Below are 14,866 nucleotides of genomic sequence, written 5' to 3'. Positions count from 1 at the left end.
ATTCCATGTCCCTCTCGAAGTTGGCGAAAACAATATGAGAATAGGATGGAAAGAAGAAAAGGGCGTTGTTTTCGTTCACTGACTTCAGGACTGCAACTCCGCGACTTCTCTAGTTCCATTGTTTCTTTGGGTGTAATGGGGAGTTAAGGGACCCACACCTCCGAGCAGGAAACATGTTGGTAAAGCCAGCTGCAATACAAAGCGGATATCCTACTTTAATTCTATCAGATTTGCTAGGCAACTCAACAGAAAATAAAGAATATGTTAAGAACATATCAAACGATGATCAAGAACAAAATTGAAAAACCCAAAAAAAATTTTCTACCTTAGTTCATCTTAAAATGGGCAAAGTCCCAACAAAATTCTATTTTCACAGTCCAAATTATAGAAGAAAGGAAAATTAAGAAAAAAAAAGGAAAAAAAAAGGGTTGCCTTTTTTTCTATTTACTTGATAAAAATGATAATAATGAAACTTACAAAGAAGTGAACTGTGACTTTAAATGTGCTGTAGTGAATTTGATTATTGTGTAAAATTTGACTTTTGAAGGAATATGAATTTAAGTAAATATGTTTTAAGATTTTGAGAATAAAAATATATTTTGCTAAAAAAAAAAAAAGAAAGGACAAGAAATTGCTTTGAATCTGATGCAATAAGATTTGCCATAAGTTTGTTGCGTTTTAGCTACAGGGAAGAAAAAGAATGGAAATTACTTTTACGTCATTTAACGAAAGATGTTGATATGAAGCTTATACAAAATTTAATTAGATTAAAGTAATTTTATTTAAAAATAATTTTTAAATATATTCTATTTGGAGAATTGAATTTGAAATTACCATAATAAAGGAAAAAAACTAAAACCTAATGGTTGAATTTCTCCTTGCTTTATTAATATGAAGCTGATATAAAATTTAATTAGATCAAAGTAATTTTTTTAAAAAATAAAATTTAAATATATTCTATTTGGAGAATTGAATTCAAAATTACCTTAATTAAAGATAAAAGCTGAAACCGAATGCTCGAATTTCTCTTCGTATTGTTGATGAAGGGCAAATATGAACATAAATGTAATAAAAAAGATAAAATATGATAGGTCGTTGCACTACAAAAAAAATAAAGATTTGGTAACTTTTTTGGTAGCATTTTCAAGCGCTGTCATGCTTTTATAAATTTAGAAGCTTTTTCTTTTTTTTTTTTTTTGGTGTATGGGAAGTAATATGAAGATAGTCTATTAATTGATTTCTGGCTAAATATTTGAAGTGAATGGAAAAAAAAGACATGGATAACATATTCGGAACAAACAAAATCATGTGCATTGAAAACAACCTTTGCGGTGACTTTGCCATAAACTATACCTACACTACAAAGCTAGCAAAGAAAACGAGTGAAATGGGATGGCTTTTCGCCCATTTCAGCACAAACACAGACAATAAATGCAAATTTCATGATTTTTAATTTCTTTACTTTTGACCTTGACCTTTTTCAATGCTAATAATGAAACTTTTTAGCAATCTTTGGCTTTTTAATAAAAAACTTATATATTTCACTTATAAAATTTATTATAAATTTTTTTTTGTCAAAAGGAAGAACATCTCCAAAAATTAAGTTGACAATGAAATAGGCAAGATACGTACTCGGTCAAATCCTATCAACAACTATGTTAAGAGATGGAAATGAGATTGGCATTTCAGCCTACCTCCTTTGTTAAATATAAAAGTTGACAATTCAATTTAAAATCAAGGTTAAAATTCTACTTTTAACTTCCTTTTTAACAATTTAAAAATTTTATTTCCTTTACAATAACAATTTAATCTTTTGTAGTATGCGAATTGTAATAATTATTAGTCCATTAAACTTATTTTTAACTAGTTTTAAATTCGTATGATGCACAAAAATATATTCATATATCAATAAATCTTATATAAATATAAATGATTTAAAATGATAATATAAGCTATGGAGTTTATGAACAACTCATAACTTCTATAATTATTTTTATTTAAGTTTATATATTTCAATATAATAAAATAAATTAATTACATATTGAATATATTTATGCAATTATCATCAGTTCTAAAGAAAACTCAAACTATAATTTATTAAAGCCAAATAATCTCTAAACAAAAAACAATAATATTTTCGATTTCAAGAAATTAAAAATTTCATCTTTAAAATCAATCTAACATACAAACCTTTTTCATGGGAGATTTTTTCATAAGTTATTGTTGAAGCAAAGATACAGAAATTCTTTCTCAAGTATTTCTTGTTATCTTTGAAGTAGGTGTTATTTTACTTTATTAGCTAATAGATTTCATAGATAGAGGTGAAGAAATAGATAAAACTGCAATCTATGATTTGACAACAGTTAAGTTATAATCTAGACTATATAACTTTATAACAAATATAATCATTATAATAAGTTTATGCTTATCTCTTTTGACATTTAAATTTAGAATCATAATCATTCCTGGATTTTACAATCTCTATTTTCCTAAATCATAAGTATAAATATATATTAAATAATATTAAAATATATCATTCGATTAGTTTTAATATTAAATAATATTAAAATAATTTTTAACTCAATATCTTAGCAAATATTTCATAAAGATCATCAATATCTCTATTACTTAAATTCTTAGCTTTTGTATTGAACTATACGAATATTGCCCTTTTCAGAATTATCATATGCCTCAATATTCAACTTGTACCTAAAAAAAATACAACATTATACAATTATAATATAATATAATAATTTAAAATACTTTTATTATCATCATGGAATAATAAATTTTTTATGTATCAAATATAAAAAATATAAATACAAATTACCTTGGAGTTGGATTAGGAGCATTAACCTAGCAGGAATAATAATGAAATTTTCTATCAATTTCTTATAGTTTCTTACATGACATATAGTACCAACCAAAAGTGAAATCAACTTTTATTATAGTGACACGGTGAAAGACTTTCCCCATATATTCCCAATTATCTTTAAACTAATCATCAACAAAAAAATATTAAAAAAAGAAAGCTAATATAATAGTTAAAGAAATATAAAAAGCACTAATTTAAATTTCAAAAAGAGATAAAACTTTTATCTTTTATATATTTATATTAATTATTAGGTATTAGATTGGATATATGATTTTAAGATAAAAACATTTGATGCTTTTTTGTGTATTCAATTGCTTATTTATCCTTATTTTGTTTTCATTGTTGTTTTTTTTTAATCTTTTACTAAGAGATTCCTATTTTTTTAAGAGATAATATTATTATTGACCATACTCAAAAAAATTTTTATAGTAAATTTTTAAAAAAAGTGCCACACAAAAATCATAATTTCAAGCTTAGCCACTATTTATTCATGATAATGGCACAGTATCATTTTTTTTTCTATGAAATTCGTTTGGTAACCCGGAATGACCTTCCGAAAAAATATATTTTAAATGAAAAATTAGTTTAGAAAAAACAAATTTCAGTTGTTTGATAAAATTTTTAGAAGTTGCTTTGCGATGTTCGGCTTTTGATACAAACTGCCCAAAATTTTGTAGCTTTCACATTTAAAATTTCATAATCCAAATTTCAACAATTTAAAATTTGACTTTCATAACCAAATTTTGAAGGAACATTTTGAATCCAACAAAAATTTATTGAGTCGTGGGGTGTGGGTCTAGCGCAACTTTGGCTATGGCCATTGAACACGAGTCATAAGAAAGTGAGAGAGAGGGATAAAGAGCAAAGAAAGAAATGAAAGAACAGAGAGAACAACAATGACCAAAAAAAAAAAGATTCAACATTGACAGGTTGAAGTGGTTGGGACTTGGAGTTTTTTTGCTGATATTTTAGAGCCAAATGCGCTGTTGATGGCTTTGTGGGGAGTGATAAAATAGATAGAGGAGGAAGGTAGAAAAGTAAAGTTTATTGGAATTGGAGAAAGGGTAAGATAGAATCTGGAGAGATTAAAATCTGAAATTTTCAGGTTGTGAAAGAAAGAAAGGGTTAGGAAAGGGAGGTGGAAGAAGAAAAGTTTCTGCCTGTGATGTGTGTTTGTTTTTTTTCCAGTTTCCAGATTTTGAAGTTAGTTAGTTAATGGCAGTTCTGCTGAGCTGTAGCAGGGATTTTCAAGTTGGAGTTGTAGTCAAAAGTTGGTTTTAAGAGTTGTTAGTCAATGGTAGTGTAGATAAGCCATTTAATACAGGCAGGAACATTGGGAATTTGGGATCCAAGTTAGAACCCAGGATCATATCACCATAAGCAGAAATTTGCTTTTTAACAAAGACCAGAATTTACAAATCAAAATGACACAATAACATGGGTTTTTTTTTTTTTTTTTAATCTACAACTCCATTGGAGCAAGGATTTTGGAAAGAAAGAAAGAAAGAAAGAAGAGAAAAATTTTCAAGCAGAGAAGGCTCCATTGAAAGCTGCAACACCAATCTCGCTTTTTGGTTCTAAAGCCAACTTGACAACCTCAATTCTTTCCTGCCCAATTTTACTCCTCACCTTCTGACCCAAAACTGCTACACAAGAAACCAAGTTAATCTCTTGTTTCTCACCCCCAACTTTACTTCTTGAAATCCTGACCCTCCTTTCATACTCCTCAGCAACAAGCATTGCAATATCCGCCATCTCTAACTCTCTGATCGAAAATCCTGAAAAAAATATTCTGTGAAAATCTGGATGAAACTATGGACAATCAGCGAAGTATTTATAGGAGGAAGAGACCTCGTGGATGAGGCTGACAGGTGGTGTTGAGTATATGTTTTAAATGCTCAACGTGGGAATCAAGGTTCCTTGGTTTGGGGGTACTTTAGTGCCTTAGTGGCTTTGTCGGTTTCTAAAATCCGATGGACTTCGAATTGCTCAGGATACTTTTTATATTTTTAAAAGGGAAAACGACAACCGGGCCTGTCGGAGTAAAACCTGAAAAACATGAAAGCGGGAGCCTCCCTCGACCCTCATCCTCAGCCCACCAGGTTCATGCTCTGCCTTTCATAGGTTTATTTTAGCTTTCAGTTTCCTATCCAATGACAGGTACAATGTTTGTTTGACAATTATGAAGCATGCAAGCAGGCTTCTTTTTACAACGATTAAAAGTATAGTAGTGGTAGATTTTCAATGTTTTGAGTTTGAATTAGGGTAAATATTCAATTAAATCAACTAGCAATTGTCTCAAATTAATCATTTGTTTATCTATTTTTAAAGTATAAAGATAGCAAAACTTATGCTTTATGCTCCAAGGGCACTGTAAACTTTTTACTTACGAAGCAAATGTAACAGTAAAATTTACGTTGTGAACAGATTAAAAACTAAAAAGTAGCAGTACAAATGATGTGGAGAAAAAGTTGTTGGTTCTTTCATGTACATTTCTTTATGAACAATTAATTTGAGAAATTCATTGCTCAAAATTGGAGAAAAGTTATGATCCTTAGACAATTAGACAAGTAAGTTGGTTTAGTGTTCTTTTTCATGTAAAATAAAATATATGGCATATGTAATTCATTACATAAATTAATTCCACTTGTACTAAAAAAAATTCCATTTGTAAACAAAAGTTCACAAAAAAAATTCATTGAGTCAGAATGTGATCAAATGTTTAGAATATTTTTAAAAGTAATATCAAAATGAATCTCATTCTTAGTTTTATTTTTTAATTTTTTGACTTAAAAAAAGGTAAGCAATCCTTGTTACATTAGGATCAAAACTGTATGTATTGCTTATAAGAAGTTACAATCATATAATCAACACATCCAATACTATAAAACTAAAAAAAGAATGAAAGAGATATATTTTAAATGGGAAGAGGATTGTTGATATAATTTTAGGTTTGATGACAGCAAAATTTATTGTATGTTGAGTTGGTGAGCTTGTCAAATTTTTCAAAGTAAAGAAAAAAGAAATCAGAACAAGTCGAAATTAAGATGCTGAACACTCTGCAACACTCAAATTAATATAAGCCACAGAAAAGAGGTAGAAAATGACAAAGAAAAAAGAGTAGAGGTAAACTGAATGGATCTCATTCAGACCTCTGCCTATCAAGAACTTCGACAGTTGTTAAGATGTGATGCATGCCATTCAGGACAAAGTTTAGCTAAAACAAGTAGCTGACATGTCACAATTTTTTTTTTTTTTGAGGCATCGTTTTTCTGTTGGGTCTCTTAAGTCTGGCCTAATATAACATTTGTCATGGTGTTGTTCTAGGGAAGGACAAATTAGGCGAATAAAAAAATTTCGTTAAATAAAACGATTTAATTTTTGTTTCTCAATAATCTGCTGAGCTTAATCAACATTTTGAACCTAATTCGTGACCAAATCCAAAAGTGAAATAAATCTAAAGATAAAATATGAGAATGATAACGTCCCATAAACTAAATTTTACAATGTAATTGTCCTTAGGTTCTTGATTTTGTCGTGAAATGGATTGGAAGCGTGTTTGCACATGTCAGCCACATGGTTGGTAATTTTTGACAGTTTTTGGGACAAGACTAGAATCGTCATTTCCTTTCTTTCAGCAGTTCGGCCACATGTCGTGGGATTCACCAGGACAGTTCGCATTTTGGGTTCTTGTCATGGAATTCTTAATAACTAAAGCCAAATCCTGGTACATGTACACTCAAAATAAAACAATTCTATATCCCCCATAGCCATGTGCTATGCGCAAATAAATCTCATTTGATATATTTGTTCTCAATTCACCAAAACATATAGGAACTACAATTGCAATTGCTTTCAGGAGCAATGCCACCAAAATGGGCCTAAACTACTCCAAATCCGATCCGACTAAACTTGAAAAGTCAGGAATCCATAACTGATGCATCCATACTCTGAAGAGATCCAACCCAAATTCAATTGCCCTCTCAGTGTACAAGTAGCAAAATAACAACCGAACCTAAACCTAACTCATAAGAGTAAATACTAAACACTGGCTTAAAAATCATAAGTTGCTTACTCATTTTAGTGCCCGAAACTTTCCTCCTAGCTGTTCTAGACATGGAAAAATACCTAGGTTTCAGGTTTATCTATATGTAAAGCACATACAATCTGCAGGGTGACGTTGTTTAGGCAAAAGATAACATGTTTAGTATATAATGATCATAACAAGTATGGAAGAGAGTGAAAAATTGGACACACACAACAACAAATGAAAAGTGAGAAGGTATCAGTAAACAGACAAAGCAGGAGATTCAAGCTTCATTAATACATGTACAATGAGTACATATTCTCCAGCAAACACACACCTAATTTGGATGAAATAGGTTACATAAGGAACCCCTCTCAGGAAAAGAAGAATGGATCTCTACAAGGTTACTAATATTTGGCAGGAAACCGTTAGCATGGAATGTCTTTGAAATATATGTTGTCAGTTATTACTTATCTTACTATGTTCCAGTTTCCTTGGGAAATTGAAACTAACGGTAAACATTGCAGGATAATGGAAAACCGAAAAAAAAAAAGACTTTCTAACATATTATCATTCACATACTTCTAACTGAATGATATTGACAACCTTTGCAAATTATGTTGCTTGATAACTGATTAAAACTCGTTTTTGTAGGGTAAGTTGATTCATAAGCCTATAGTGAAGACTGACCTACCAAATCAGGGAGCCACTCCATCTTTGCATTATTTTGTTTTTGTCAATGAAAAAAATATAATTCTGAACTCACAGACGGCCAAGTGTTTTCAGCTGCCGGATATGCTCAGGTGGGAGAGGAGGAGACCAGTCAGATCCAGTCATTTCACTATCGACATCCTCCATAACGTATTCCTAAACTGAATTATGTTAAACTGTATAGCTATTTAGAAACAACCTAAGCCAAATAATGAAAGAAAAAATGATGCAGCATATTCAAATGATATTTTGGGAGCTAATTTATAAATAACTAACAGATGAACCAATAAAAAGGCTGAGAATTGAATGGAGAACATCATGCTCTCAGAATCTACTTCATCTTAGTTTTACAAAATGAACAGTACATAAATAACCAGCGAGGTGGACCTCTAAACGCTGTTGGCATGCTTCACATGAACTGGAAACAATACTGTAGAAATAGGACCTAAATATGAGTATCCTTGCCAGGCACAGAAAAATGTAATGTATCTTCTTTTGCCACATTTAGCGTACTTATTTTTTAACATCAAAATTTCCAGTCAACCCGAGAATACGACTTAAATGAAGCCTTTGCGTATCCCATAATAGAAGCCATTACGTCAATAGAAATAGTAACCCTAAAACAAAAGGGGACCAGTTAATAAGTTTCGGTCTTTTCCATTTCTTGTCTTCTTATAGAGGTGGCTTATTCAGCTACAAACTGGAACCTAGAAATTAACTTCCTCAAATAGTTCAGTTGGACCTAGTTGGCCTAATGACGCAAAGAACTGTACTTAATGATACAGCATTAATTACACGAACAATGCAACTTACTTTTCTCAGCATTCTTTTAGCAAGCATGTGATAAAGCCGCTGCCAAATCCTTTGTCCAACCATTGTAGCCACTAATACACTGTAAGATATCCCAATCACAGTAAATAGTCCGAGCTCAATCAATGCCATTATGAATAATAATGCAGCCCTGCTTTACCAGCACCTCCTAGGCAACCACATTCAGTGGCAGCACTAGCACATCTTTAAAAGCAGGTAGTACAGTCAGTCCCACATGCAAAGAGTGCCAGGTAAATGGCAGTCTGCACACATTCTGCAAGAGTTAGAAAATAAGGAAATTTATAATTTACACACATACATTAATTACTGATACATTTACATATATATACATATATATTTATATACACTTCATCCCCATCATTAGCACCACTTGAATATCGTAGTATATCAAAGAAATAAGAAGCAAATGCAACCTGCTTTAAAATAAATCAGATCGCAGTATCCATCAAATACTAAAAACATCTCTCTGACCATTTAAATTATATTCCAATTTCCCAGAAACATTTTATGTACTTAATCACCATCAATAGCACCACTTCAATAGCCTAGTATCTCAAATAAATAAGAAGCAAATGCAACCTGCTCTAAAGTAAATCAGATCCTAGTAAAACTTTTTTCAGACCACTTGAAGTTATATTCTGTTTCCCCATTAACCCAGTCCAGTGTCAGCAGCAATAACAGTGGCACCCTAATAACACAAGGATTAACTGATGAAAGGAGAACTGGAAAGGGAAGGAGGAAGAGAAGTGGAAGGTTTAGAATTAGGCCAATAATACAATGAGCAAAAATGAATCCAATATAATTTTCAAACTTGAAGTGCAACTCAGGACAGACTCTTCTAAAATGTGCAGATGGCACATGATAAATAAATAACAAGCCCAAAAGGGAAAAGGAAAGCAAAACAAAGATGCATAATGTGACAAGTCTCAAAGAGAAGAAGGAAAAGGTGAGTGCCGATTAATCAGAGATACAGTAATAGCTACATGACAGAACATCCAAAGACATCATCGGTTTGAGCTATCTTTAATGCTCCAATTTGAAAACATGTATACAGCAGCACAGTAAACCCTAGGAGGATAAATAAATAAAATATTGATTTGAGCATAGGTAGAGGACGTTAATGTAAAAAAAAAAAAAAAAAACAGTGAAAGGGTTAAAGTGGAGTGCTTTTTTGTGTTAAAGAACAACAATTTGCTACCTTAGGAAGGATTGCTAATATTACTCTTTGTCTTGAATAAATGGACAAATAATTGACACATTTCATGTCAGTAAAGAGAAAAGAGGGAAAGAGGGGAGGATTAAAAAAAATCATTTGATGCCTCCAAATATATGAAAATTGACAGTTTGAGCTTACATTTTCCTTTCAGATTGAAGGAAACCGACCATTTCCTCCACAATGAATAAGTAAATTGCATATTGCACATTACTGGGTAATTGACTAAAGAGATGGAACACAGTATAAGACATGCAAAAAGTTTTGAACATGACATGAACAATTTGATGCAAATTGCCACTTCCTTTTCACATATTTGTGCATGTGTTGGCTGCAGGTTTGCACACAAGCATATATAGACATATAAGGTGTAACCATAGAGATAAACATGAAATGAACTCTACTATACCAATCATGAGACAAAATTTGGCAGAAGAGGGGTCGAGGGAAGAGAAAGAGAAGCTAAGGTAGATGGTGATAAATCGCAGCAGTTTCCCTGTTTAAGTGATTTAAGCATTCTCCTTTAGTATATCAACAACATGAAGTTGACAAAGTTTTAGCAAAACTAATGACGACTGCTAAAATATCAAACTGACAGTATAATTCAACAACATCCATCCAAGTTTACAAGTACAGTTATACCTCAGCTGACAACAACAGAGGCATAATTCTCGACAAGGCTGAGCCAAATCATTACGCACTCTTCGATCATAGGATGTAACAAAGAACCCTGATAGCCCCAGCAAAGCATAAAAAAGTAATGCTGTTGTATTCAACAATCATTTTGTTAACTATCAGCAAATAGAGACAGCACCCAAGGTGGGATAGTGAATATTTCGTACAAGTAAAAATTATTAAAGCATGAAAACCAGATAAATAAAATTTTTTTCAAGCAATCTAGTCAAATTGACCCAGCAGAGTTTGGAAATTTTCAAAGAAATACACAGCAAGTTTTGGAAAATGACTAGGTGTCATGTAAAAGACCATGAAAACAGCAGGCAATAAAATTTTGTTCACTTTGGTTCTTTAACCAACTTAGAGCAGAAATGAAATTTTAGTGAAGAAAGCTTCACACCACGATAATTGATAGTAGCTTCCAAAAACTAAGGTCATAAATGAAATTTTACTCTTTTCAATACGTGAAATTACTTTTGTATCACTAAAGACCTAAGTAAGGCCTTTTCCACCACTTCGATCTCAATTCTAAAAGATAGTGCATAAACTTCCTAAATGCTTTTACAATTTTTTTCATTTTCTCTGTAATGAACTCAAAGTTTTCAGCATTATACATCATAAGGGGGACTCTAGTGCCTAAGCAATGCAATCTAAAGATGCTTTAACATTGTATTGAGATGCATTTTCAACATGACTTATATAACCTAGTACATATCTTAGTGTTTCTTGACAAATGCTTTCTAATAAACGGAAGAATGTCTGTTTGCTTTCACTTTGAACTTTGGCCAAAGGCTAAACTTTTTTATGGTTCAAGCCTTTTAAGGTTACTAACTTGTAGAACTTAATCCAAGTCTGAAAATTTCTTAAAGGCTATAATTTTCAAGTTCAATATCTTGCTGATTTTAAAAGTTTAGACTTTGACATTTAACATTTAACTTAGCCTAACCTATAAAGCTTTCTTTATTTGTTGATACTCAACCTATAAAATTTCTTTCTTTGATAAAAAACTTAACCTATAAAATAAAGCTTTCTTTATTTGTTGATACTCAACCTATAAAATTTCTTTCCTTGATAAAAACCTTAACCTGTAGAGCTTTCTTGGTTGAGATACTCAAAATTATAAAGCTTTCTATATTGGTTGAGATACTCAACTTATAAAATTTACCTTATCATTGCTAAGTTTAGTATTTACACAGGGAACTACATAGTTTTTTTTCTCAAACCGAGGGAACTTGATGGTTAATTCCGTAAGAAAAGTATTCCAAAGTTTTCTAAGGGAAGCAACAATGTCCAATATAATAGAGTTTGTGAAATACTACTCAAAGTTGCTTTGCTTTGTTGCAGTAATTAATAATTTTTTAAAAGAAAATTTCAAAACATTAACAATTGAGTTCGAAAAAATTTTTAACATGTATTTCGATTTACCTTTTCATTAATAACATTTTTAGTTTTATTTTAATTTTAATTTTTGTTTATTTCTTATTAAAATTCTTTCTTCATCACTTTGTTGTCATCACACTAATTAAGTGTGATTTTTCTCATGACGAGTCTGATCTAATTTATAAATGATTATTGGTTTGATGTACTTGATATAATAATTATTTCATAGATAATTAATTATTTGATAGTACAAATTTAATCTCACTATAAAAAAATTAAAAAAATATTTTATTATCCTTCTACTTATATTATTTTTTAACATTTTAATTGGTACGATAGAAAAGTTAAAAAAAAAGTTTTATGTAGAATTAGAAATCATTGAAATAAATTTTTATTATGGATAAATTGTAAGAAAATATATATTTATTTAAAATTTATATTATATTGTGTGATATTTTTCTCTATTTAATTTTGGCAGTGTTATATCAAATAAAAAAATATAAACAAAAAAAATAATATTTTAAATTAATGCCACTTATACAAATTCCTGACCATGCTACATTGCCACTTACTTTGTTGAGTATGTGATGCGAAATTCACGTGTTTGTTTATTCACAGGTACTTGAAGTAATGCATTAGGTTTTCTTTAATGTGCATGTAATTTTAGTAATTTCTACTTCCTCTTTAGTTTTTAATTTTCTCTATTTTCTTTCTGTTTGAGCTGAGCTATTTATCTATAATTTTAATAATAGTCAATTAATTGTTTGCTATTTATGAATATTTGTAGATTACGTTTTACAAAATCTTTGTTAATTGGCATTAAAAGTCTTCAAAAGAATATTTTAAATACATATTAATGCTACTATCTTTGATGGCATGTTACAGAAGAGCATATATTATATTTAAATACATATTAAGAGTAATGATAAAGAAAATAATTATCCTAATCGACCTATGATAAAAACTTCATCTTAAATTTTGAATTTAAGCACTAATTAAACCTATAAACATCACTTGAATTTTTAAAATTAAGGGTGAAGTTTTTAAGAATTGATAGTCAAAAGCACGTATTAATATTGTAGTTAATAAGATAGAAGCTAAAAACTTTTTTGTTTAACTGCCTATTAATTTACGCATAGTTTTTCAAACTTTCAAGATAAGAAGGGTAATTTCCAAATTAATTTAATATCACATCCGTTAAGTTCAGTTAATGATATTCAGGCTTTTTAATCATAAGAGCTTGCTTAATGCACCATTGCGTGTGCCCTCAGTCAGCTCCATGTTCCCAGTAAAAACTATATCCGAAATTAGAGAAAACATAATTGTTACTAACGTAATCCTAAAGAAAGACCCTGAAAATACTTGCCAATTAAAGTGAACTCTAATTTGAAATTTTAAAGAAATCTCCAATAATGAACTGCATCCTAATTTGAATTTCAACAATTAGTTTGTTTGTTTTTTTTCTTTTTAAAAAAACTAAATTGTGATGTAGGACTTGATGTGACTTTGTTGATGTCCTTACAATATAATGAAGACTTTACAACGTAGATCCTTCATGGGCAGAATATTTTATAATTATTGAAACCTTGCACTTTCTATTTGGCCAGAAATTTTCTATTTTGGGATGCCCATGTGCTTGAACAATCAACTTCATTTTTAGAATGTTTTCCCGCAATGAAATTCTTATAATTTTCCTATGCTTGTTCTTATTAATTGTAGTTATAGTTTAATTCTTTAGGTTTAATGATAATACAATGATTTTTGTAATTTGTTATTGCTGTTTAGTTTCGTAAATGCATTCATTATTTGGGTAATAATTGGGATTAAAGAGTTCATGCAGATAATTTATTAATTTTTTTAAAAATTTTACATTATTGATTTATGTGACGAAATATTTTAATTTATTATTTATTATTTTAATTTTGATTTACTTATTTTTAATAAAAAGTTTTATAAATTTTACTTATAAAATTTCTTATAAAATTTTTTTCCAAACGAAGAGCATCTCCAAGAGTTTAGTTGATGATGAACTAGGTAAGATAAATGCTGAGTCAAATCCTATCAACAGTTGTGCTGAGAGATGAAAATGAGATTGGCGTTTTAGCTATCTCCTTTGTTAATGATAAAAGTTGAAAATTCAACTTAAAATCAAGATTAAAATTATACTTTTAACTTCCTTTTTAACAATTTAAAAATTTTATTTTTTTTATGATAACAATTTAATCTTATGTGGTATGCAAATCGTAATAATTATTAGTTCATTGAACTTATTTCTAATTATGAAGAAATGGAAAAGGAATTGACGTTTACAATTAATGGGTGGAGTGTATGCTGCATGGAAGGCTGAAATGGACCTATAAGTCCTTCCGCAGGCGGCTTCCCATTAATGGTAAGCCCTCATGTTCTTATTTTGTGTTTTCTTCAGTCTGATGGTAGTGACCTTCAAAATAGTCTTCCACATTTTATTTTAAATTATTACAAATATATATACATGTAAAAGAAAGACCCCAATTTAATACTGCTTAAAATAATTTAATAATTGTAATAATTCAACTCAGTTTCAACTGATTGATCTAGAGAGAAAGAGAGATTGTTTTTATCATGAATATGACTGGTAACTGCATGCAGTTTAGGAGCTAAGTGAGATATTATAATGTTGACTAGCCAAGAAAATACAAGACAACCAATGGCCAGTCTTAGCATCAAGTTTTAGAAAACCTATTATATACTATCTGGCTAGGGCTTGTTGCTAAAAAAACGCTGAGACAAATGCTGATTCAACTATAAAAACCATTTAACCTCTGTAGCATGAAAATAGATCATTGAAAACCAATTTAATTAACACAGTAGCTTAAAAGTTCAGTTGCTTAACCCCTCCTACGAGATTGAAAGGTGATTCTTCTCTTTTTCTATTCTATCTTTTTTTTTTAATTTTAAATTTAAATTCCATTCTTTCTTTAGGTTAAGTAAGACTTTTATTAATCTCGGTCTAGACATCAAATTTTATCCTGAACATTTTTCAACATAATTGACATGGGGCTCATATGCGAACATAGACCAAGACCAATTATGAGGGCCATTGATGACTTATAAAGAGCTCATAAATTGACCTATTCGGAGATTAAAAGTCAATTCAGGTAAAATCAAATCGAAC

General features: G+C 30.1%; 1 protein-coding gene and 1 pseudogene across 1 annotated transcript; both read right to left on the bottom strand.

Moving 5' to 3' along the window:
- Positions 1 to 3,956: 3,956 nt before the first annotated feature.
- LOC149513810 (uncharacterized) lies at positions 3,957 to 5,126 on the bottom strand. Its single transcript, XM_089746857.1, has one exon. It carries the CDS (start codon positions 4,628 to 4,630, stop codon positions 4,400 to 4,402), a length of 231 nt encoding a protein of 76 aa, XP_089602983.1. The 5' UTR covers positions 4,631 to 5,126; the 3' UTR covers positions 3,957 to 4,399.
- A 2,302-nt stretch (positions 5,127 to 7,428) lies between these two features.
- On the bottom strand, positions 7,429 to 12,993 carry LOC111301005 (uncharacterized; annotated as a pseudogene).
- Positions 12,994 to 14,866: the final 1,873 nt, after the last annotated feature.

Source organism: Durio zibethinus, chromosome 18 (genome assembly GCF_047325235.1).
Source record: "Durio zibethinus cultivar Kanyao isolate XHJ-2024 chromosome 18, ASM4732523v1, whole genome shotgun sequence".
NCBI lineage: Eukaryota > Viridiplantae > Streptophyta > Magnoliopsida > Malvales > Malvaceae > Durio > Durio zibethinus.
This window is presented reverse-complemented; position numbering and strand designations above follow the sequence as displayed.